The following is a 27,314-nucleotide window of genomic DNA, read 5'->3' as shown; positions in this document are numbered from 1 at the left end:
TTTGACAGCAATCGGTCGATTGGTTCGTGAGTTACAGCATTGAGAGTGCATCAACTTTTGTTATTGTGAAAATAATTGAAAAATCCGAATTTCTTGTGTAATTACATTAATTGGGCTTCGAATTGCTTCCGCATCTACCGTATTCTCCAAATTTGGCCCCCAGCGACTATTTTCTCTTCGCAGACCTGAAGAGAATACTCGCTGGCAAGAAATTTATAACCGATGATGAAGTGATTACCGAAACTGAGGTCTATTTTGATGAAAACTCGAAAGAGTACTATGAAAATGATATCGAAAACTTACAAGATCTCTATAAACGCTGTATCGCCCTCGAAGGCAATTATGTTGAATAATAAAATTGAATTTTGCAAAAAAAATAGTTTTACTGTGTTATCTTATAAACTTTTCAGCTGAACTGTTAAGGTGGAAAACCGATTACTCGCGGTGGACTCGAGTTTAGAAGGGTGACATGTTATTTGGGGAAAATGATATAAGGGAATTGTTACAATGTTGAGAACACACACAATTCTTAAATCTATTCGTATATCAATTGTATATTTACATTTCAACTTATTTTACTGTTTATAGCTAGGGGGCCAATTGCTTCGAATGGAAGAGAAGGAGGGTGTAAGGATATAGGGACAATTACACACGAAGATCGATAATTTTAAGGAAAACATATACAGAGTAACTGCATATACAGAGTAACTGCGATATAATGAATGTTGACGAAGCTAGTCTTTCTCATGATGTTTTCCTTCGTACTGTTGATTAAATCTTGATTCATTTAGAATCCGGAATCACAAAACCAGTTGTATTTTGAAAATGTGTACGTTATATCGAGGTAAAATGTATGTTGTACCCAGTGACGTTGAATCAAAGGCACGTTATAACGAGGGTATTTTATATCGAAGTTTCCCTGTATTTGGGACATGTAATCAAGGTCTAACTGAGCCAACACATCTCTCACCGACACATTGGGCTGTCTTTCTCGGGCGCGAAGAGAGTTTTCTAAATTCGATCTGGCGACAAGATACACGGGTTGTTTGAAAACTCGTTAATTGGAGAACTTGTGAAGATTCTGGATGTTAGACAACTGCATTCAGCATCTTTGGAAGACAATAAAACAGTTTATAAACCCTCACACTCTTTTCGAGTGATTTCCGCCGGTTCTGTTCTTCCAAACTACGTGAAAGTAGAAAATGTTTTTTTTGTGCACCTGTTTGTACCGCGGGTTTACCATTGTACCAATTGCAAAAAAAACTTGGACATTCTTTCACCAATAGTGGCAACAAGTTTCGTTGTGGAAGATACATCTCGCACGAATAAACAACGACCACAAACGCAGAAACAAGGCAAAATAAATATAATTACTTATATCAACCAAATTAACGCTGTTTAACCGCTCTACAATTTGTTCTTAGACACCCATCTCCTATCTAGACTCCTAGACTCCTATCTTTTGAAAATTTCTCTATAATATGTTTGCAAACAAATCCTGGCTATATCTAGTGAAGGATAATTAATCTTAGAATTTGAAGTATCTAAAAAACAAACAAAGAATAGAAAGAAATTAGAATGACAATTTTCTTGAAGGGAAAATATTATACAAAATGTATTAAGAAGGGACCCCTGTCTGGAAGGTCGAAAAATAATGAATTTTTGTGATTTTTTCCCAAATGTTAGGAATAAAGTCAAGTGTACGGGTATTTTGGTTATTGTTAGAGTTATATTTGTAGATGTATTTATAATTTTTCGAGTTTACGAATAATGCTTATACACTGTTGACAGCTAGATACCTTACTGGTGGTTTCGGTTCTGAAGCAACGGGGTGCCGCAGAACGATGAATATTTCGAAACTTTAGGACAATATCTAAAGCATTACATAGAGGTTTTTGAAGATTCCGAAAATTACCACAATGGCGACCATTTTAGCTAAAAATGAGTTATTTTTCATGACAAATCTCAGTTCAGAAAATCAAAAAAATGAGATATCAAAGCGGCTATGTAAGGATTTAGATAATTCATTTTCACATGCTGATTAAAAAAACTCAGGCAAATCGGTCGAGTAGATCCTGAGATATCGATACCACCAGCTGATAAAACATGGTTTCGAGAAAAACACATTCAAAAATTTGCACAGTAATACTTTATATATCCCTTGAGATGACATCATACTTTCGGCTGTAACTTTCCAACGAAATCAAATATTGATCAATTCTTTCAGGACAAAATTTCTGAGGACATAAGCTTCCCAAAAATGCAAAAAAAAATCGATTTTTTCGAGGTCACCCCTTAAAGTATGGATGTCCATTGTGCCATGTCCCGTGCCATGGCACGCCATTTCTGTGCCATTTTTGTTTGGCACGGTACGGCCCCTGTGCCAAATCGCACGCACTCTACACAAGTGAGAATAAATGTTTAGTATCTAAGTTCTGCGCCGGGTACATTTTGCACTGTCGTGCTTATGAATTTTGTGCGCTTCGCACCAAGAGAGAATACGAGTGTTCTTTGAGCGCGCGCTGATGAAAATTCAACTCAAGCGCAGCGCTGCGTTTGTTTTCTGAAGACTGCTTAAAACCAAAAACTGAACTGAACTGAACACTAAATTTCTAGCGATCAAATTTATAAATCTGTGCTCGTCGCCATCTGAAAAGTTTATTTTTGTTGTTTTATCATAGCGTTTCACTTATACACACACAAAGATGGGTACACATAATTGAGAGTTTTTTCAGTCGGCCTTGGTTCGATCCCCGCTTGGCATCGTTTGGATTTTTTTTTGGTACAATCCAAAGCTGACGTTCAGAGAAAGAGGCGCACCCTCGGTGGGCGGTGTACGGTGCCCTGATTGCACCAATACAAACGAGCATGACAGGAAATTCATTCCAGAAGTTTCCATCGCCGCGTGTGAACGCGTTTTATTATAATTATAGTTTCTCTCAATAAACTTATCGTATTGTATTCTCGTGTGTTAATTCCTTCTGCACTTCCTATTCCAAATTCCGATACGCTGTTTTCTCTACTGCTGTTTCTTTCACCTGATCCGTCATCAGTCTGCTCCGATACATACAAACACTTTAAAACTTTTGAATAGGGTACTTTTATATGTTCATTTCACCCTTCAGCACACGAAAAAGTATTTTTTTGCCGAAGATGATATGTTTTCTGCCAATGCTAGTTTGGGTGTAGCTATACATTATTGAAACCTATGGCTACATGGTACTCTTTCAGTTTTTTAATATCTTGTTTCTACAAAAACCCTAAAAATAAGATTTTTCAAAACAAATTAAATCTATTTCCGTTAGAGGCCTTGAACTCCAGGACATTCAGATTTCAGAAAGACGGGAGAATCATAAAGGGTCGAAAATACGGTACTGTCCCGTTCAAAGCGGTACGTTTGGTCAGTCTAGTGAAGCGAAGAGGCTCTGTTTTTTGCATTTTTAATTCTAAAAAGCGGATGCTTGCGAATCTATGTACAAAAGTCAATATCCAAAAGCAATTATGTTGTTCTGAATTGAATCTAAACCCACAGGTGACATATTCATATGAAATCCTTAAAGTGAAAAATACAATCAAATAATTTACCTTCAAATTTAGCCAGGTTATGCTTTCCTTAAGCATGCTTCCGATAGTGTCAACCTCTACTGAGAGAAATTCTAAAGAAACCAGACTCTTAGAAATTTCTACCAGCATCGAAATGGAAATTGGTGGATCAAGGCGCAATTCTCGTAGGTTGTCCTGATGCTTAAATTGTGCATCTAATGGGCGGATATACAATCCACCAAGTGGTTTTCGTTGCAGTTGAAGCGTGCGTAATTTCAAATCCGAACGATTGAGTAGTGTCTGAATTGTGAAGGTATGATAAACTTTGCAGGATAAATATTTTATTCTATCTCCATATTCAGTGATAATTTTCATTTTGTCTTCAATGTAACTATCGTTAATGGACAATTCTATATTGGGCGAGTTACAGTTGCCTAATAAATCTATCACATGGTTTTCATCCATTGTATCATGGAGACCTATTGTCTTCAAGTTATCTAGTACTGGACGTATTCCAGGTACCAAATTTGCATCATAATCAACATTGCAACAGTCGAAATTTATTGTTTGAATCTGTTTCACCGTACTTGCAATTTGGTAAAGCTTTTCAGTTGTGAAATGACAATTTTTCAATGTCAACTCCTTTACAGAAAATCCAATATTTGTGAAGAAAACATTAAATTGGATCTCGGTTGATCGATCTAATTTCTTGAAGTCCACGTTCGCAATAGTGATATGCTGATATGCTCTTTCGGTTCTAGCAATACACTGTATGATGGTAGACAGGCTTTCATTTTTTGACGTTACAATCTCTTGGTTAATATTCAATAGTAATTTTTTGAAAATAATCGTCTCAAATATAGCTCTCCATCGCAAAGAAACTTCCGTAGCTCGGAGTTTATCAGAGAACGATAAGAAGGAGTATATGTATTCAATTATCTGAAATAAGATGCAAAGATAAAATTGATCATCCAGTAAAGTATTTATGATTACCTCGGTCGGAAAGTCCATTCTATGATGGAAAAATGAAACAAATATTCATACGAAAAAAAAAACAAATTCGATGAGAAAGCTTCTGCAACAGATAGTTTGTTTTCAAACTAACCTCACGCTCAAAACCCATCCAGCTGATAGCAGGGATGCCAGTGTATTTCACAACAACAAGGTTATCCATTTCGTGTTTGGGACCAAGGAAAGTGAAGTGGAAGGTAAAACGTAATGTCAGAATTGCCGTTCGGACATATCCCGTATATTTGAATTTATTTACATAAATCGTATCCAAGTAACACTAAACATTGACTACAGTTTCGCCGGCACGGTTGATTGCCGTTATGAACCAACACAAAAAAACAAAGCTGCAAATTATGCGCCAGTGGGGATACCACGATCAAAGCATTGCCTGAATAAATCATATCACATTAGCCGAGCCAGCTGGTGGAAGCTTATGCATAAAGGTTACTAGGTTACGATTTTCAACGACAACTGTTTATTTATTATACTACTTCAAACACCTTCGACGAAATCAAATGTAACCATACCAACGTAAGAAATAACATAAACAAATCCAAACCTTTCGTCTTGTCATTCCCCATACGTCTTTTCTAAATAGTGTAAGTTACGAGCCACCTGTCAACTCCACCATATTGTTTGAGACGCATTTGAAAAAAAATCATAAACGTGCCTGTACACTGTTTGTTCGGGGGTCAAATATTTGATACTTTTTTTTTTTTTTTTTTTATCCAAAATATATATTTTATTAAGGCTCATATGGCGTCAGCCTAACGGGGCCGGGAGTTCAATATTTTGACAATGTTTGCTTAGACTATGTTAGTAATATGTAACCGATTACTCGCGGTTGACTCGAGGTTAGTATTACAAGTGTTCTCATAATTGGTATGTCGCAGTCTTCGATGCTTTGTACGTGTGCCCGACACGGGATACTTCCTATTGGGATGCAGCTGACCATTAATCAGCAACGCCCCCCTAGTCTGTACCCCATATCTAGCGTGGTGCGTCTTTCTCGACTCGAGGAATCCAGGATAGAATGGCGGCGCAATCATCAGCTCGTGTAGAGTTGTCATGAGCGGTACAACCTTTGGCTCTTGTTGAATGATCAGTGGACTGCACAACCTTTGGCCCGTGTGTCTGTAAAGAGTGTGTGTATGTATTGCCGCGACTAAGTAAAAGTTTATCGATCGGATAGGAGGGATATGAAACGGGGACACAACGAAGGAAACATCATTAAACGTTGACATCGGCGTTTCTGAGGAACAGGTATAGATGAAGCAGAAGATCAGGATCCCGGCTACCTAAGATATCCCGGACGGGGATATCCGATTGTCTGCCTTGTGCTCTCAGTGCTCTAGAGAGCTGAGAGCGAGCAGCATGGAACCGGATACACGACCAGACAACATGCTCGATGTCGTGGTAGCCATCGCCACAATCACAAAGATTGTTTGCTGCGAGCCCAATGCGATAGAGATGCGCGTTTAGGTTGTAGTGATTGGACATAAGCCGAGATATCACGCGAATGAAATCACGACCTACATTCAATCCCTTGAACCATGCCCTCGTCGAGACCTTAGGGATAATCGTGTGTAACCAACGACCGAACTCATCACCACTCCACATGCGCTGCCAACTTACGAGCGTATACTGACGAGGAATGTGGAAAAATTCATTATAAGCAATTTGCCTTTCAAAAAGTGTGCCTTCTAAAGCGCCCACCTTAGCTAGCGAGTCCGCTTTCTCATTCCCCGGAATCGAGCAATGAGAGGGAACCCATACTAAGGTAATCTTGAATAATTTTTCGACCAAAACACTCAATAGTTGTCTTATTCTAGTTAGGAAATAAGATGAGCGTTTATCAACCTTCATTGAGCGGATTGCCTCTATTGAGCTGAGACTGTCTGAAAAAATAAAATAGTGGTCGATGGGCAATGTTTCAATGATCCCTATTGCGTAATATATCGCACCCAGTTCAGCGACATACACGGAACAAGGATCTTTGAGTTTGAAAGAGGCACTGGAATTTTCATTGAAGATGCCGAAGCCAGTGGACCCGTTTATGAATGAACCGTCAGTAAAGAACATTTTATCAGATCTAACTTTCCCATATTCTGCCGAAAATATCGGCGGAATAGAATCGGAGCGTAGGTGATCTGGGATTCCATGGATTTTTTGTCGCATGGACAGATCAAAAATGACAGAGGAATTGCAGAAGTAAGGGAAGCAAACTTGGTTGGAGATGCCTGGTGAAGGGTGCACGTCGTGGGTAAGGTACTCATGGTATATAGACATAAAACTTGACTGAGGAGTCAGTTGGAGTAGATTTTCGAAGTTATCAATCACCAATGGATTCATGATCTTGCAACGGATGAGAAATCTGTAGGATAATTCTGTGAACCGAAGAGTAAGCGGGGGTACTCCTGCCAAAACTTCGAGACTCATCGTATGTGTCGAATGCAAACACCCCATGGCTATACGCAAGCAACGATATTGTATTCTCTCCAGCTTGAGAATATGAATCCTGGCAGCTGATCGGAAGCAAAAACTGCCATATTCTAACACTGATAATATCGTTGTTTTGTACAACTGAATGAGGTCTCCTGGATGGGCACCCCACCATGTTCCGGTAATTGTTTGGAGAAAATTGATTCTTTGCTGGCATTTCTGTTTCAAATACGCAATGTGTCTCCCCCAGGTACACTTAGAATCAAAATATACACCCAGGTATTTGAAAAACATAGAGTGTTGGATCGTTTTGCCGGATAGGTGAAGCTGGAATTGGGCGGGTTCGTGCTTCCTAGAAAAAACGACCATTTCAGTTTTCTCCGTAGAGAATTCGATACCCAGCTTGAGGGCCCACGTGAACAGATTGTTCAGGGTATCTTGCAACGACTTTTGCAGAACGACGGGATTAGTACCCGTGATGGAAATAACTCCATCGTCTGCAAGTTGTCTCAGCGTGCAGTCTCTAGTTAGACAATCATCCATATCATTGACGTAAAAACTGTACAAGAGGGGGCTTAGGCAGGAGCCTTGTGGTAGGCCCATAAAACTGTAACGAGAAGATTTCGAGCTGCCATGAGAGAAAATCATGTGCTTTTCTGACAGTAAATTGTACAGGAAATTGTTAAGAATTGGTGAAAGTCCACGATTATGAAGCTTCTCTGAGAGAATTTCCATGGAAACTGAATCAAATGCCCCTTTGATATCGAGAAAAACGGAAGCCATTTGTTCTTTGCGAGCAAATGCGATTTGGATTTCAGAAGATAGCAGCGCGAGACAATCATTTGTCCCTCTACCTCGGCGGAAGCCAAACTGCGTATTTGACAGCAAATTGTTCGCTTCAACCCACTTGTCCAAACGAAGTAGAATCATTTTCTCTAACAATTTACGAATACAGGATAACATTGCAATCGGCCTATACGAGTTGTGATCGCAAGCCGGCTTGTTGGGTTTCCGTATGGCTATCACTCTCACTTGTCTCCAGTCATGCGGGACAATATTCAGCTCCAGAAACTTGTTGAACAAGTTCAGCAAACGCTGTTTTGCCAAGTCGGGAAGATTCTTCAACAAGTTGAATTTAATCTTGTCCGACCCCGGAGCTGAATTGTTACATGAGAGAAGGGCAATTGAGAATTCCACCATCGAAAAATTCTCATAATCGCTTTGAAGTGGAATGTCGCGTACGACGTTTTGTGCAGGAACGGTGTCGGGGCAAACCTTCCTTGCAAAGTTAAAAATCCAACGGTCAGAGTATTCCTCACTTTCGTTTGTATGGTTCCAGCCACGCATTTTCCTAGCCGTATTCCAAAGAGTGCTCATAGCGGTCTCCCTTGACAAACCATTGACGAACTTCCGCCAATATCCACGCTTTTTTGCTTTAATCAAACCTTTTAGTTTGGCTTCTAGAGCTTGGTACTTTAGAAACCATTCCACTAATCCAGTTTTCCTGAATTTTTTGAAAGCGGATGATTTTTCAAGGTAGACCTTTGAACACTCCTTGTCCCACCAAAGTGATGGAGGACGACGTCGGAAAGTGGTAGCCGGTACACGTTTCTTTTGAGCTTGAAGTGCGCTTTCGTAAATCAAACTCGATATAAAGTTATACTCTTCGAGTGGAGGAAGTTCATGCATTGAAACAATTGCTTCAGATATTATTTCCGCAAATGTTCTCCAGTCAATATTCTTCGTGAGGTCATACGAAATATTGACTGACTCACGAGAGCTTGATTCATTAGCGATCGATAAAATTATTGGTAGGTGATCACTACCGTGGGGATCTTGGATTACCTTCCACATGCAATCCAGGGATAACGAAGAAGAGCATAGAGATATGTCTAGCATGCTTGCCCGTGCAGGAGGGTTGGCTATTCTGGTTGCTTCCCCAGTATTCAAAACTGTCAATTTGAAGTTGTCGCACAGATCATAACTCAAAGTGGCACGGTTGTCATCGTAGAGTGATCCCCATGCTGTTCCATGGGAGTTAAAATCACCTAAGATTACCCGCGGTTCCGGCATTGCCTCGATAGTATCAAAGAACTGATGGCGGCCTACCGTAGTTCTGGGAGGGATATATATCGAAGCAATGCAGAAGTCTTTGCCATTGATTTGTGTCTGGCAAGCGACAACTTCAATGCCTGTCATCGATGGGAGAGTGACTCTATAGAAGGAGTGACATTTTTTAATCCCCAATAGTACGCCACCAAACGAGTCATTTCGATCGAGGCGAATTATGTTGAAATCGTGGAAATTCAGCTCATCGGCTGAAGAAAGCCATGTTTCACAGAGAGAAAATACATCACAGTTAGAGCTGTGAACTAAAAATTTAAACTGATCTAGTTTAGGAATGATGCTTCTGCAATTCCACTGTATTACAGTGGTCAAATCCTTGACCTCTTGCACTGAATCAGGCATCGAGGGAAATGAACGCTGCCAAAAAACCACATTTTTCTTTCAAAAATGTTCTCACAATCGGAAGCAAACATAAAACTATGCTTTTAAGAGGGTCGTTTATATTTAAAGCATTTAAAATGTTGTCCACCAGGTCAGAAAGCGCAAGCAAGCCAGATTGTGGCTGTTGCCTCGACCGCGAAAAAGGAGCAGACGTGTTGGGTGCTGCTCCGGGAAGTGCTGCTCCCTGGTGCGTAGAAGAACCGCTTAAACCAGGAGGTACTTGCTTCGGTCTATTCTCAGCACGTTCGATTCGAGTTTTCATTCCAACTTGGGAAGTTTCGGTTTTCTTTCTGGGGAGTGAAGGAAAAGAAGTAATTTTTCTTTTCCTGATGGCACCCTGCGATGTACCGGAACTTCCTGCATTGGGAGCGTCAGCAACAGGCTCGTCGTTCTGCAGAATGGAGTAGGGATTGTTCTGAGTCGTTGGAACGGGACTCTTAAGCATTTCTGCATAAGTCCGCTTGGAACGTTCTTTTAAAGAACGCTTGATTTTTTCCCCTCGTTGTATGTACACCGGGCATTGAGTAAGATCATGTGGAGTCCCGCCGCAATGAAGACACTTGCGTTCTTTCGGGCAAGGATTCTCATCATGGCTCTCTCCACAATCTGCGCAACGTTTTTTGTTGCAACAATAGGCGGCCGTGTGACCGAGTTGCATACATTTGTTGCATTTCATTACCCGGGGTACAAACAACCGAACAGGTAAACGAAGTGCACCTATTGCAACGTAGTTTGGAAGGGCGGAACCCTCAAATGTCACACGAAAAGAGTTTGTCCGATTGAGGACTCGTTTGTCATTTTTAAGTGACACAGATTTCAGTCGATCGCATGCAAGAATCTTCACACTTTTAAGTGAAGAGTTCTTGAAGCGACCGACACCATCGAGTATCTCTTTTCGAGTCAAACCCTTTTCGTTTATTACACCGTCTATTTCAACGTTGCAACAGGGTACGTATACGCGATACTCGATCGCAAAGAGATCACAGCGCGTTATTTCATTCGCTTGGGTTCTGCTGGAGACGACAACTCGTAATTTGTCTGGCCCCATCCGAGTAATCTCGGTAACTTCGGAAAATTTCTGTGTCAACTCTTTTGAGATGCGAATGACGTTAAGAGGTTTGGATTTTCGTCTAAAGTATACGATAAATGGGCCTTTGGCGCCATCAGGGTATTCTTTTAGACGAAAATCCTGCTTCTCGTCTTTTTCCTCATCTTCAGAGCTTTCTATTTCGTATACAGAATTTTCCTCCTCATCTTCTGTTTCATCCTCCTGCTCTTCAGGAGGAGGTTCATTATCTGATATATTCTTTGGCGTGGATGGGGGATCCTCCCCGCCCTCTGCCATATTAATAAAAACGAAGAAGTAGACAACTGTTCGATATGAACAGAATATAATAGTTTGGAAAATACAAATTAGTAAAAGAAATTATATTTCTATATTAGTTATTGTTGAAAATTTTATTTATTTCAATTTTTGTTATTATGTGTAATTTGAAAATGAAAAAAGTTCCAATAATAGTTCAACGGTGATGTATCAAAATGGACACCCCTAATGCCAACGCTTGCCGATTTGGTAAACACAAAGTTTAAACAATGGTGTAAATCGTGCACAGAAGCTATTCAGATACTTTTTGATAGATAAAGTTTGGTTTGAAATTTTTGCAAATACTATTTTTTCTCTGAAGGTATGCAAGAAGCGAACAACTCGAAGATTTTTGAAAGCTGCACCGATAGCTATTGGCGATCTAACCTACAAATCTACACATAGGCGGCGCTCAATGTCCTGGAAAAAATGTAATGAAGGTGGTCGAGTTTCGAGCGACATAGCATGCGCTGCCATAACTATTTCGCAAATAGTGACGTCGGTCGTTGTGTTTATCTTTGATTGCCCACCACATTCATGTGAAAATGCTATTTTCAGGAGGAAATTTATCAATTAAAAACGTTCATTTTTGTAAAGCTCCCGTTGAGTTCGAGGCTAATGTGATAGCGTGGAGTGAATATTTGTGAAATCACGTAGAAAAAGACGGGTAAAAGTGATATTTCCATGCGGCATTTTCACTCCCCCGCGTTCATAGAAACAAACGAAGTTTCATTATTTTACCGTTATGAAGTTGATTTTTCGAAGGCTCTCAGTGTCGGTGTGTATGTTGTATGAAAATAATCGCCAATTAATCAAAATTTCACCAAAAATGTTACTGTTTTCGAGAACTAAGCATACGACTGCTCTCTGAACCTTTTTACTACATGAATAATCGAAATAAGCCAAGATATAATTGTCATCTGTTAAAAAACAACCAGTTGAATGATTTCATGAGAATTTTGGCTCAAATTATCATGCAACCGTGAGTACTTTCAACATTGTTTTGTTTCTTCCATATATATTCCATATTGAATGCAAATAATTACGACACGATATTTTGTTTGCCAATACAGATACACTTCGCCTACTGCTCCACCTCTATATGTACCTCATTGGGCGGCGCTGCGGTGAAAGTGATGATGGTTTTAAATTTTGCCATGTGAGTTTATGGAAGGTTTGTAGTTCTTTCCATAAATTGCAATAATCATAATCATAAAAGATTATTTGATTGCTCAATTCTTAGCTCAAAAACAAAATCAAGATGTCTCACCGATCGTTTACGATTTGCGTTAGATCGCCAATCACACGCTCGATGCTATCGAATAGCTCGGTAACTGTACTACCAGAGAAATGTGCCATCCGCTCATGAGCTGTTCTTCTGAATCGTTTCATTAAAGTTAAAGGATTCGCAGCTCTTCAGCTCACATTGGAGCTGTTGAGCTGCTGAGCTGATGAGCTGTGGAGCGGCACATCTGCAGATAGTGTGAGTTGTGAGATGCGAAAGAATAGGAAAGAATTATCTGTCTCCAGCTATTCGTGATATGACGTCAGTTTGTTTTCGTTTGTCTCTCTCTCTCTCTCTCTCTCTCTCTCACTTCTTTAGCTTTAGCAGAGATGCCAGATACCAAAAGGTTTTTAATTTGAAAATATTAAATCGCTCGTTCATAAATTATATTTTCTATACAAAACATTACAAAATGGAAAACATTATTACATCAATAGTTGTTTGCAAATGAAATTAATATATTTTATTTATACATTACTGCGAAGGCCGTGGAGACACAAACATTTATTTCCGCGTATCGAATCATAAATCAAAAATCATCATGATGATTGATTGGTAATGGACTTCCATGTAGAACAAACAGACTTTTATGTTTAATTTTATCAAATGCAGCCGAGAGATCGGTGTTGTTGTACGTCTACTTGGTTTGATAGTGTAACATTGAATAAAATTTTATTTGCTAATATATCAAGGCATGCTATAATTCGATGGTTACTATTCTAACATCCCCCCTTAACCAAGAATTTCTTGGATTCCAGGGGTCTTCCGTCCGCTTTCAAACTTGTTGATGGGTAGTGCCTTGGTAAGCAAGTCCGCTGATTGATGGCCAGTACTGACATGCTCCAGTTTGCTTTATCCTCAATATGTTGCCTGACAAAGTGATGTCGAATGTCGATGTGTTTGCTTCTCGGAGAGTAACCAATTTCTTTCTCCGCCAAACCTCCGGTTGTCACAGAAGATGGTCATTGGTTCCGAGCATCCTGACAATTCCTGTCTAAAACCTCTCCACCAAGCTTCTTGAGTGACAGCTGAAACTGCCATATACTCGGCTTCCGTTGTAGAGAGAGAGCAACCGTCGACTGCTTACGACAATTCCAAGCAATTGCCCCTCCCGATAGTGTTAGCACGTATCCAGTTATAGAACGACGGGTGTCAGTATCATTACCCCAGTCTGCATCACAATAGCCTACGAACTTTCCATCACTTTGTTTAGTGTATACCAGTTTCATTTGCTTCGTTCCCTTCAGGTAACGAAGGATACGCTTCGCCGCAGTCCAATGAGCTCTACCAGGGTCGTTACAGAAATGGCTCACCGCATTCACAGCAAAACTGATATCTGGACTAGTTCCTTGAGCCAAGTATTGCAAGCTGCCCACTAGCTCCCGGAATGGAACCTTGTTCATCTCTTTTCGCTCTTTTTCCGACTTTGGACTCATCTGCTTGGTCAGCTTCAGTCCTGGATCCGCTGGTATTGCCACAATATTGCATTCAGCCGCACCGAATCGTTTCAGGAGATCGTTGATGTATTGTTCTTGATCTAACATTATTGCGGCTCTATCTCTGGTTACACGAATTCCAAGAACTTTGCTAGCAAGCCCCAAATCCTTCATTTTAAATTTCTTGGTTAGCTGCTTCTTCAAATTCTCCTCCCAGCACACGTTGTTCGAAAAAATAAGTATGTCATCCATGTAGATTGCCACTATCAGAATAGATGTGGTTTCGATTTTGTAGTAGACACAGACATCGTACTTCGACCGAGACATTCCGGAACATTTTAGTTCTCTATCTAACATCAAATTCCAAACTCTACTGGCTTGTTTGAGTCCGTACAATGCCTTCTTCAGCTTACAAACTTTTGTCGGCGACTCCTGGTTCACGAAACCTTCAGATTGCTCCATGAATATTTCCTCTTCCTTCAGTTCTCCTTGCAGAAAAGCCGTCACTACATCCATCTGCAGAACCTTCAGACCAATCCTGGCTGCCAGAGCCATTAAATAGCGAACGGTAGCATAACGAACTACAGGTGCATAGGTCTCGTTATAGTCTACGCCTTTCACTTGAGAGAAACCCTTGATGACCAATCTGGCCTTGAACCTCTCTACTGAACCATCCGAGTTGGCTTTTACCTTGAACACCCACTTCGACCGTAAGGCTTTCCGTCCAGCAGGTAAAGTCGTCAGTTTCCACGTGTAATTTTTTTTGCAAAGCATCATGCTCCGATTGCATGGCTTCCTTCCAACGATCACTGTCATCACTGTGAATTGCCTCTTTGAACGTTTTTGGTTCATCAAACACCACCTCATCGACAGTATATGTGTCATCGCACTTTTGGTATTGTTCTGTAAACTGTGAAGAATCTTTAACTGTGGCACTGCAACTTAGGATATAATTATGATACTTGCCTGAAGGAACGCGCTCCCTCTCACTGCGCCTTACCAACTTACGTGGGTCCTCTGATTGTGGAGGGAGCGCGACAGGCTGCTGAATAGACTGTTGCTGTTGATCTTCAGCTTCTTCTCCATCGGGATCATCGTATTCTGACTCACTGCTGTAATCATCAGTGGATTTAATTATGTCCTGCTGCTCGGATGTGTTCGTTCTCTCTGTATCTCGGTTTAGATCTACAGACGGTACGATCAGTTCAACAGGATCAACTGCTGCACTCCGTTGCTCGAACTCAGGAACTTGATTGATTGTGTTTTCATTCAAAAATATGACATCTCGGCTAATAACGACATTCTTCATCTTCGGACTGTAAACTCGGTACGCCTTTGAACTGTTACTATAACTCATGAAAATTCCTGGTTCGGACTTCGCATCCCACTTCTGTCTCTTTTCTTTCGGTACACGAAACATCAATTTTGCTCCAAACACACGAAGATGCGAGAGATCTGGTCTACGTTCCGTAAACATTTCCTCGGGTGTCACTGGCAGGGATGGTAAAAAATCACATTCAACGATCAATGAATAAGTATATCCCTCTAGTCGGATGTTTTTAAATCACCCCCAGCAGGCGAGGCTCTTTTATTCTTCATATGTACACAGAGAGAATACTTGGAACGGTGAGCTACCAAGATCTCAAAAAAGCAATATGAAAGCGGAATCCCCACTGCTTGCACTCTCGAAGCATTACTTCTACTGCTAAAGTTTTATCGTGAGCGCAAGCCACAAACTATTAATCCCATTCCATAGAACGGATGATGAGTTCTTGATCGGAAAGTGCAACAAGAGACGATCAACTGAAATTTGACGACACTCATCGAGGGATTTTTAATTCTCTATTGCACAGACCGCAGTGAGTAGCAGACTCAGTCTCGTGTCGATTTTATTTTGCTGTCGTCTCCCACCCGATAAACAGCAGACGGGTAATGGATGCAATAGATTAATTTTATTACCAGCAGATTTGGGCGAATCTCGTCCCGCCCAAAATCGTTTTTAGATTCCAATAATTCTGAACATTCACATTTCTCTCCAAATAATTGTTCCAATAGTAATTCAATTAGTGACTTCACGAAACACCTTTCGAATTCGATTGAATTTCAGACCCTTTTTTATTTTGTAGATAAAACGGATCAGATATTTGATCAACTCAATTCTGTGTGGTTACGTTCTTCGTTGCGAATAAATGTAATGAAATAGTATGGACGTATAATATTCATGTATCGTGGACTTCCGACATATGTGGCAGTAGATTTATCGAACGACTAATGTTTTTTTATATCCCTTCAAACTTGTTGCATCTCTCAAGTGTACATACCATTAAATAGCTTTGACCGCAAATTTGCATGGTTGAATTTGGTTAATTTCAGGTATTCAGTCTTCATATTGTCGAATGAATACTGTTGGAACAATAGGTATCGCAGCAAATGATTATCAACATCCTACCTTATCACCAAAGGGTATGCGAGTAATTTCAGTGAACTGACGGCATTGGAATATATGCTTTGTGAGGACTACAAAATTATTATCAGAGCGAATAAACGTCCGACTGGAAGTCATGAACATCAATTCAATGTGCCCAAGATAAATTTATCCTTTGAAGGTCATTAACCTTTCTAAAGATGATCAGATGGAATATATTCCAATGTCGTCTGGAATAACCTGTCCAACACCTTATGATCGTAATATTGTTTTTGCTATTATTCTGATGTTTCATAACACGGCACTCTATTGATTATTCGCCGAAAATGAATAAAAAATATCCTTGAAGTTAGCCTACGGTTTTAGTAGCAGTGCAATATGGTGAGCCAGTCTCAGGATAAGAAAACATTTAAAAATAAAGCTTTTTTTTTTAATGAATCAATAGTAAAACAAAACGTCAAAAAATTTCTCAGCTCTTTGATAGCAGATAATCATTAGCCATTTGAGTTGTATGAGTATTCCATCCCCCCACAAACTGTGGATAGTCTATCTGCATACAAATTATGTAGAGTTCCACAATCCAAAAAAATTATGAGCAAATATTTACGTGCTTATACAAAAAAACATATGTTGACATATTTGCGCTAATTTATGTTTTTTGATTAATTCAAGGTAATCAAGGTCTTTTCTAGACACCAGTTTACTCGGCCCCGAAAAAAGTGGTCTGTATTTGGGCTGGCGGAAAAAGACGGGTGGGTAATGTCGGGGACATAACCGGAGTGACGTAGGACTATACAAAGGGGACAGCTTTAGCTAAATATATATTTTAAATATATTGTTTTATTTTCTTCTCCTACGTGAATACCTACCTATCTACCTGAAAATTGGATTAGTTTACTGTTTACTCTTAATGAACATATTGGGGGTTCTGAAAAGAACCTTTGGTGTTGTGTTTTTGCGTTTTTTTACAAACTTGATTCTTGATTTTTTTCTGAAGGCTTTGTACTTATTAAATGTTCAACGCCGGGCATCTTTTGGCGTATGCACATATCGTACAATCAAAATGATGGCTGTGATAGGAAATGCATAGGTGGTCATCAGCTCATTCACTATCATATATTTCACTATTGAACACATTACCGTACCTTAAACTGTGGTTTCGGAGACGAACTCTTCGATCTGTCGAGAAATAAACGAGCTATAAGCGTTCTGAAAAACCAAACGTAAATACAGGGACGGATGACCTTCGGATTAAAGTCCTTTAAAATAAGAACAGAGCAGCAGGAAATACATAGCTCATCATGTTGTTCCTTAGTTATTTTTCTATACAATGCAGATGTAACGTCAGTCAATTTTCAACATCAGTTATCAACCAAAGAAAGCAGTTCTTGTTACCGAGAAAATTCGTTAATGCCATCCTGCATACAATGTGTTGTAATTTGAAGCCACTTTTAATTCGGAAACCATGCTTAGGTTTGTGAAAACAGAATGATCAATTCAAAAGATATAAGTTCAGTTCAGACCAATAAGTTCAAGAACAAGCATAAACAAAATAAATCAGTTTATATTATATGTCATATTATGTCACTTTAGAATGCATTGGTATTGTGAAAAACTTTGAATAACTCTTCTTTGAAAGTTTTAATGGTCCTGAAAAGCGCCGTGTTTTACGGTGGCTGGTTTTGCCACCAAATCAGTCTGTATAAACAAACTTTTTCCTTCTTCTACCTGCTGCCGTTTTGCGATTGCGTTTGCCACTCGCTGAAACTAGTTGTTGCCACCGAACCGAATATGCTCTGTTCTGTAGGCGGGTTTTCTTATTGTCGTGAGCAGCTTTGCAAGCCAATTCGAGCACTCCGGCGGCCGAAATTCTATAACCGCTATTAGGTATACTGGTGCTCCGGCACCAATCCGTTGATGCGATGTGATGTGAAACGATGCCATACAACCACACTGATTTACGGTTTGAAAGAGAATGAGATATTTTTCAGCGGATCCGCGCGTTTTTTACTTTAGCGGTACACGCTCACAGGATAGAGACAAATCGGCAGACTCAGTCAAAGGGGCGAGTCCAACGAGACGAACGAATGAGCGTTAAAAGGCAGCGATGGCAAAAAAATACATTCATTACGATTTGTTCGCTCGTTGGATTTACATGCAGGCAAAAAAGGGTCCTTTTTAGGATCACAAAATTATCTTCAATCTAAAGAATTTATTGTTTTGTTATCACTCGATATCCCCATCTTGTTCGGCTAAACCTTGCTGTTTAGCGATTGCGTTTGCCACTCGCCACAGCTTTCACAGTTGGAAAATTTCTTCCCATCCAGCTTGTGACATATTTTACAGTAAATTACATTCAATGGCACGTCGCATTACCACCACTCAGTGTCGGATTGGAGGTAATTTTAACCTGTAATTGAACATTTGCGATGACAGTGGTACAGTGTCGACTTTCAATGTGGGGTCATAATTTGGACCCCGAACTCTATGTTTACAAAAATGTCCAACTAAATATGTCGCATTACAGGTCCGTCCAATTAGCTAAATGTCGAGATAAGTGTATATTGCTGCACTTTCAATCTAGAAGCAATTTAAGAATTGGTGAAAATCAATAAGCTCAGAACAACTGCCAAATTCACATACTCATCATATCCTGGCAAACAAATTATGAAAAAAATCAATTTGTGTTTTATTATTATTTTGGATATTGTTTTAGAAAGCATTAAACTGTATTTCCTAAACTCTTTTTTGAAAGGTTTAATGGCCCTGATAAGCGCCGTGTTTTATGGAATGGTTCCAATTTAGAAAACTTTGTACACGTGCTTTTGAAAAAAACCATTTCGAACGCCCTCGATGCCGCCTTGTTCTGGAATTGCCACCAAAGCAGATTGTATAAAGAACAAACTTTTTTCTTCTGCTACCAGCTGCCGTTTTGCGATAGCGTTTGCCACTCGCCACTCGCTGCAACTGCCTGTTGTCTTGATGTCCACCGAACCGAACCGAACCGATGTGGTGTACGGTTTGAATGAGAATGATTGTTACGGCAGCGGAGCGGGGATTTTTAAGCTGACTGGCTGGCTTACGCATGTGTGAGACTGCGACCAATGTTTCGTTCTTTTTTTTCTTTTTCCTTTCCAATCGTGCTTCATTCTATTTCGTTGCTGCTCTGGTTGCCCGTTTTGGGCGGTAAGATTTGAGGAGCACAAAATGGACCAATCAGAAATGGGCACATAGTGCATTTGGACAATGCTTGGACCAATCACAATTATTCAATTATTTATCTCAGGAAAAATGAAATGTTATTCGTTATGATAGATGCGTAGATATATTTCCTATCAATTGATGCAAAAACCTTTGCGATCTATTGAGAAATGCTCGAGTTATAAGAGTTCCAAATCTTGCATTTTTTCCTACTTGTTCAATGCCTAGATTTCCATTTCACCCCCTATATCTTCCGGTTAAACGTAGTCCTACGTCAAAATATATCTCGCAAGACCACGTGTTCGATGTCGTAATAGCCTTGGGCAATAACGCATTTACATTAACTCATAAAATTAGTGATTTGAGGGGGATTATTGTTTGTAGTCTCTTGATTAATTTAAACACCATCTGAGAAATCCTCTGTGAAACATGAAACATTAAAGTCGTCCTATCTGCTGTAGCGCATTTTTTTTATTTTACCCAGTTTCATCGAAGTAAACGCGTTCGGAAAGAGAAATTGAACGCCCGGACGAGAGAGCGAGAATCGTTAAGCGTACGTCATAGAGACACTCATTCCCATGGAGCAAATTCTTGTTAGGAGTTGAAAACAAAACGAGGAAGGAGAGTAACTCAATTATTCGAACTGGTTTCTAGCAATGCTTTGGTCAACTCAGAGTTACCAAGAGAAAATCATTTGGTTATGATGGGTGAGGATTAATAGTTAGTCGCAGTTTGCACAGATTGCGATCTGTGCAGTTTGCGATTAATCGCCGACTAGCCGTCGTTATTGGCGACTGTCAATCCTCTCTATTTGCTGCTACTTCTGGCATACCACAAGGTAGTCATCTGGGTCCGCTGATTTTTTTGATCTATTTTAACGACGTAAATTTGGTGATTGAAGGACCACGACTGTCATACGCAGATGATCTGAAAATTTACCTTCGAGTCTGCTCAATTGAAGATTGTCACTTCCTTCAGAGACAGTTGTATGCTTTCGCCGATTGGTGTATGCTCAACCGCATGGATGTAAACCCCGCTAAATGCTCCGTCATCTCGTTCTCGCGCACGAGAAAGAACATATTGTATACGTATGTCTTGCGTGACTCAGAAATCGAGCGCGTTAGTGAAGTCAAAGACCTAGGGGTAATATTGGACACGCAACTCTCGTTCAAACCGCACATCTCGTTCATTGCCAATAAAGCGACCAGAACTCTAGGATTCATCTTCAGAATTGCCAAAAATTTCACTGACATCTACTGCCTCAAATCTCTCTACTGCTCTCTATCTCGCTCTGTTATAGAGTATGGTTCTGCAGTTTGGACTCCTCACTACAACAATGGCGTCGAAAGAGTTGAGTCTGTTCAACGAAGGTTCGTGAGATATGCACTCCGCAGATTGCCGTGGACGGACCCCTTCCGATTACCGAGTTACGAGAGTCGTTGTCAGTTGATTAACCTGGAACTTTTATCGGTCCGTAGAGATACAGCCAGAGCTCTGTTCATAGCTGATGTTTTGCAAGGACGCATCGACTGTCCCGTTCTCTTGGAGAACATCAATATCAACGTCCGACCTCGAGCTCTCCGGAATAATGCGATGCTAAGATTGCCCGTACAACGTACGAACTACAGCATGTTTGGTGGATTTAGTGGTTTGCAAAGATTATTCAACAGAGTGACCATGTTGTACGACTTCCATTTATCCCGAACGCTTCTTCGCCGGAGGTTTAGCTCTTTTTTTCTGAACTAGTTTAATTTACCATAGGTTTTTAGTTTCGATGTTAGTTTTATTATGTGACGAACTTATGTAGTGTAACATTCATGTTTAGATATAAGTAACATCATTGGGGTCTTCACAGCCTGTTTTTTTTTTTTTATCCAAAATATATATTTTTATTAAGGCTCATATGGCGTCAACCTGACGGGGCCGGGAGTTCAATATTTCGACAATGTTTGCCTTATAACTATGTTAGTAATATGTAACCGATTACTCGCGGTTGGCTCGAGGTTAGTATTACAAGTGTTTTCGTAATTGTGATGTTGCTGTCTTCAATGATCTGTACCTGTGCCCGACACGGGATACTTCCTATTGGGATGCAGCTGACCATTAATCAGCAACGCCCCCCTAGTTTGTACCCCATATCTAGCGTGGTGCGTCTTCTCGAGGAATCCAGGATAGAATGGTCACTAGCCGGCGCAATCATCAGCTCGTGTAGAGTTGTCATGAGCGGTACAACCTTTGGCTTTTGTTGAATCATCAGTGGACTGCACAACCTTTGGCCCGTGTATCTGTAAAGAGTGTGTGTATGTATTGCCGCGACTAAGTAAAAGTTTATAGATCGAACAGGAGGGATACGAAACAGGGACACAACGAAGGAAAAATCATTAAACGTTGACATCGGCGTTCCTGAGGAACAGGTATAGATGAAGCAGAAGATCAGGATCACGGCTACCTAAGATATTCCGGACGGGGATATCCGATTGTCTGCCTTTTGCTCTCAGTGCTCTAGAGAGCTGAGAGCGAGCAGCATGGAACCGGATACACGACCAGACAATATGCTCGATGTCGTGGTAGCCATCGCCACAATCACAAAGATTGTTTGCTGCGAGCCCAATTCGATAGAGATGCGCGTTTAGGTTGTAGTGATTGGACATAAGCCGAGATATCACGCGAATAAAATCACGACCGACATTCAATCCCTTAAACCAAGCTTTCGTCGAAACCTTAGGGATAATCGTGTGTAACCAACGACCGAACTCATCTTCACTCCACATGCGCTGCCAACTAACGAGTGTGTCCTGACGAGGAATGTGAAAAAATTCGTTATAAGTAATTTGCCTTTCAAAAAGTGTGCCTTCTGAAGCGCCCACCTTAGCTAGCGAGTCCGCTTTCTCATTCCCCGGAATCGAGCAATGAGAGGGAACCCATGCTAAGGTAATCTTGAATAATTTTTCGACCAAAACACTCAATAGATCTCTTATTCTTGTTAGGAAATAAGATGAGCGTTTATCAACTTTCATTGAGCGGATTGCCTCTATTGAGCTGAGACTGTCTGAAAAAATAAAATAGTGGTCGATGGGCAATGTTTCAATGATCCCTAATGCGTAATATATCGCACCCAGTTCAGCGACATACACGGAACAAGGATCTTTGAGTTTGAAAGAGGCACTGAAATTTTCATTGAAGATGCCGAAGCCAGTGGACCCGTTTATGCATGAACCGTCAGTAAAGAACATTTTATCAGATCTAACTTTCCCATATTCTGTCGAAAATATCTCCGGAATGTAATCGGAGCGTAGATGATCTGGGATTCCATGGATCTTTTGTCGCATGGACAGATCAAAATTGACAGAGGAATTGCAAAAGTATGGGAAGCAAACTTGGTTGGAGATGCCCGGTGAAGGGTGCACTTCATGGGTAAGGTACTCATGGTATAGAGACATAAAACTTGACTGAGGAGTCAGTTGGAGTAGATTTTCGAAGTTATCAATCACCAATGGATTCATGATCTTGCAACGGATGAGAAATCTGTAGGATAATTCTGTGAACCGAAGAGTAAGCGGGGGTACTCCTGCCAAAACAAAACTTCGAGACTCATCGTATGTGTCGAATGCAAACACCCCATGGCTATACGCAAGCAACGATATTGTATTCTCTCCAGCTTGAGAATATGAATCCTGGCAGCTGATCGGAAGCAAAAACTGCCATATTCTAACACTGATAATATCGTTGTTTTGTATAACTGAATGAGGTCTCCTGGATGGGCACCCCACCATGTTCCGGTTATTGTTTGGAGAAAATTGATTCTTTGCTGGCATTTCTGTTTCAAATACGCAATGTGTATTCCCCAGGTACATTTAGAGTCAAAATATACTCCAAGGTATTTGAAAAACATCGAGTGCTTGATCGTTTTGCCGGATAGGTGAAGCTGGAATTGGGCGGGTTCGTGCTTCCTAGAAAAAAGGACCATTTCAGTTTTCTCCGTAGAGAATTCGATACCCAGCTTGAGAGCCCACGTGAACAGGTTGTTCAGGGTATCTTGCAAGGAATTTTGCAGAACGGCGGGATTAGTACCCGTGATGGAAATAACTCCATCGTCTGCAAGTTGTCTCAACGTGAAATCTCTAGTTAGACAATCATCTATATCATTGACGTAAAAACTGTACAAGAGGGGGCTTAGGCAGGAGCCTTGTGGGAGGCCCATAAAACTGTAACGAGAAGATTTCAAGCTGCCATGATTGAAAAACATGTGCTTTTCTGAGAGTAAATTGTACAGGAAATTATTCAGAATTGGTGAAAGTCCACGATTATGAAGTTTCTCTGAGAGAATTTCCATGGAAACTGAATCAAATGCCCCTTTGATATCGAGAAAAACGGAAGCCATTTGTTCTTTGCGAGCAAATGCGATTTGGATTTCAGAAGATAGCAGCGCGAGACAATCGTTCGTCCCTTTACCTCGGCGGAAGCCAAACTGCGTATTTGACAGCAAATTGTTCGTTTCAACCCACTTGTCCAAACGAAGTAGAATCATTTTCTCTAACAATTTACGAATACAGGATAACATTGCAATCGGCCTATACGAATTGTGATCGCAAGCCGGCTTGTTGGGTTTTCGTATGGCTATCACTCTCACTTGTCTCCAGTCATGCGGGACTATATTCAGCTCCAGAAACTTGTTGAACAAGTTCAGCAAACGATGTTTTGCCAAGTCGGGAAGATTCTTCAATAAGTTGAATTTAATCTTGTCCGACCCCGGAGCTGAATTGTTACATGAGAGAAGTGCAATTGAGAATTCTACCATCGAAAAATTCTCATAATCGCCTTGGAGCGGAATGTCGCGTACGACGTTTTGTGCAGGAACGGAATCGGGACAAACCTTTCTTGCAAATTTGAAAATCCAACGGTCAGAGTATTCCTCACTTTCATTTGTATGGTTCCGGCCACGCATTCTCCTAGCCGTATTCCAAAGAGTGCTCATAGCTGTCTCCCTTGACAAACCATTGACGAACTTCCGCCAATATCCACGCTTTTTTGCTTTAATCAGACCTTTTAGTTTGGCTTCTAGAGCTTGGCACTTTCGAAACCATTCCACTAATCCAGTTTTCCTGAATTTTTTGAAAGCGGATGATTTTTCAAGGTAGACCTTTGAGCACTCCTTGTCCCACCAAAGTGATGGAGGACGACGTCGGAAAGTGGTAGCAGGAACACGTTTCTTTTGAGCTTGAAGTGCGCTTTCGTAAATCAAACTCGATATAAAGTTATACTCTTCGAGTGGAGGAAGTTCATGCATTGAAACAAGTGCTTCAGATATTATTTCTGCAAATTTTCTCCAGTCAATATTTTTCGTGAGGTCATACGCAATATCGACCGTCTCACGAGAACCTGATTCATTGGCGATCGATAAAATTATTGGCAGGTGATCACTACCGTGGGGATCTTGGATTTCCTTCCACGTGCAATCCAGGGATAATGAAGAAGAGCAAAGTGATATGTCTAGCATACTTGCCCGTGCAGGAGGGTTGGCTATCCTAGTTGCTTCCCCTGTATTTAAAACTGTCATGTTGAAGTTGTCGCACAGATCATAAATCAACGTGGCACGGCTGTCATCATAGTGTGACCCCCATGCTGTTCCATGGCAGTTGAGGTCACCTAAGATTAGCCGCGGCTCCGGCAATGCCGCGATGATATCAAAAAACTGATGGCGGCCGACCATGGTTCTTGGAGGAATATATATCGAGGCAATGCAGAAGTCTTTGCCATTGATTTGTGTCTGGCAAGCGACAACTTCAATGCCTATCATCGATGGGAGAGTGACTCTATAGAAGGAGTGACATTTTTTGATCCCCAATAGTACGCCACCAAACGAGTCATTTCGATCGAGGCGAATAATGTTGAAATCGTGGAAATTCAGCTCGTCGGCTGAAGAAAGCCATGTTTCACAGAGGGAAAATACATCACAGTTAGAACTATGAACTAAAAATTTAAATTGATCTAGTTTAGGGATGATGCTTCTGCAATTCCACTGTATTACAGTGGTCATATCCTTGACCTCTTGCACTGAATCAGGCATCGAGGGAAATGAACGCTGCTAAAAAACCACATTTTTCTTTCAAAAATGTTCTCACAATCGGAAGCAAACATAATACTATGCTTTTAAGAGGGTCATTTATATTTAGAGCATTTAAAATGTTGTCCACCAGGTCAGAAAGCGCAAGCAAACCAGATTGTGGCTGTTGCCTCGACCGCGAAAATGGAACAGACCGGGTGGGTGCTGCTCCGGGAAGTGTTGAGGACCCTTGGTGTGTGGAAGAACAGCTTAAACCAGGAGGTACTTGCTTCGGTCTATTCTCAGCACGTTCAATTCGAGTTTTCATTCCAACTTGGGAAGTTTCGGTCGTCTTTCTGGGGAGTGAAGGAAAAGAAGTAATTTTTCTTTTCCTGACGGCACCCTGCGATGTACCGGAACTTCCTGCATTGGGAGCGTCAGCAACAGGCTCGTGGTTCTGCAGAATGGAGTAGGGATTGTCCTGAGTCGTTGGAACGGAACTCTTAAGCATTTCTGCATAAGTCCGCTTGGAACGTTCCTTTAAGGAACGCTTGATTTTTTCCCCTCGTTGTTTGTACACCGGGCATTGAATAATATCATGAGGAGTCCCGCCGCAATGAAGACACTTGTGCTCTTTCGCGCAAGGATTCTCATCATGGCTCTCTCCACAATCTGCGCAACGTTTTTTATTGCAACAATAGGCGGCCGTGTGACCGAGTTGCATACATTTGTTGCATTTCATTACCCGGGGTACAAACAACCGAACAGGTAAACGAAGTGCACCTATTGCAACGTAGTTTGGAAGGGCGGAACCCTCAAAAGTCACACGAAAAGAGTTTGTCCGATTGAGAACCCTTTTGTCATTTTTTTGTGACACAGATTTCAGTCGATCGCATGCAAGAATCTTCACAGTTTTTAGTGAAGAGTTCTTGAAGCGACCGACACCATCGATAATCTCTTTTCGAGTCAAACCCTTTTCGGTTATTACGCCGTCTATTTCGACGTTGCAACAGGGCACGTATACGCAATACTCAATCGCAAAGAGGTCGCAGCGCGTGATTTCGTTCGCTTGGGTCCTGCTTGAGACGACAACTCGTAGTTTGTCTGGCCCCATCCGTGTAATCTCGGTAACTGCAGAAAACTTCTGAGTAAGTTCCTTCGAGATACGAATGACATTGAGAGGTTTAGATTTTCGTCTAAAGTATACAATGAATGGGCCTTTGGAGCCTTCTTGGTATTCTTTTGGACGAAAATCCTGTTTTTCGTCAATGTCCTCATCTTCGGAACTTCCAACTTCATATACAGAAGTTTCTTCCTCAACTTCAGCTTCATCTTCCTGCTCTTCAGGAGGAGGATCGGTATCGGAAATATTCAATAGCGTCGATGGGGGATCCTTCCCGCCCTCAGCCATATCAAAAAAATCGGTCAACTGTTCGATATGAACAGAATATAATGATAATCAAAGTAAATAAATAAGTGAAAAAAATATTTTTTATAGGGTTATGATGCGAATATTAAATTCAATTTATTTTATGTTAAATAAAATGATAAAATGAAAAAAAAAATCCAATAAAAGTTCAACGGTATATAAGAAATAATGATCACCCCTAATGCCAACGTTTGCCGATTTGGTTAACACAAAGTTGAACAATGGTGTAAATCGTGCACAGAAGGTAGAAGGAATGATAGGGAAACAAAAGAAAAATAAATTTCTACTTGCCGCGGCTGTGTGGCGTGTGTGATGAATGTGTCTGATTTGGATCCTCAGCGCGCACCACTTTAAACTTCGCTCCACTCGCAAGCGCAACCGGTGAAAAAGAACACTATTATTCGATGTGAAAAAAACACCTTTGTTGGATCGATTAAAAACTTGTCCGATCTGCTTGCGAGTTGTCGAACCAACTGTTGATGAATAGACAATAAGACGAACAGCCTGTTGATGAATAGACAATAAACGAATAAACGAAATCACATCATGCTCCCTTGCTTTCCATCCTTGGTCACTTTTGTTGGCGATCGATTGATCACGTATGATGCTGTTGCAACTGCTTCCGCCC

General features: G+C 40.7%; 1 protein-coding gene across 3 annotated transcripts in view; it reads right to left on the bottom strand.

Moving 5' to 3' along the window:
- Positions 1–4,674, bottom strand: part of LOC129779374 (F-box/LRR-repeat protein 2-like) — a 31,699-nt gene extending 27,025 nt beyond the window's left edge. For 2 of the 3 annotated variants that reach the window (XR_008743637.1, XM_055786803.1), the window contains exons 1-2: positions 4,537–4,674; positions 3,586–4,482 (exon numbers count right to left, since the gene is read on the bottom strand). Coding sequence is in view for 2 of the 3 variants with exons in the window: in XM_055786803.1 (XP_055642778.1) it covers positions 3,586–4,482; positions 4,537–4,554 (915 nt within the window). In the remaining variant the exon portion in view is untranslated. The remainder of the gene's footprint in view (positions 1–3,585; positions 4,483–4,536) is intronic. The other variant, XM_055786804.1, reaches the window with a different exon arrangement.
- Positions 4,675–27,314: the final 22,640 nt, after the last annotated feature.

The sequence above is a fragment of the Toxorhynchites rutilus genome, chromosome 3 (assembly GCF_029784135.1).
Source record: "Toxorhynchites rutilus septentrionalis strain SRP chromosome 3, ASM2978413v1, whole genome shotgun sequence".
In the NCBI taxonomy this organism is placed as follows: Eukaryota; Metazoa; Arthropoda; class Insecta; order Diptera; family Culicidae; genus Toxorhynchites; species Toxorhynchites rutilus.
Note: the sequence above shows the minus strand (reverse complement) of the source record. Positions and strands in the feature narration are given on the sequence as shown.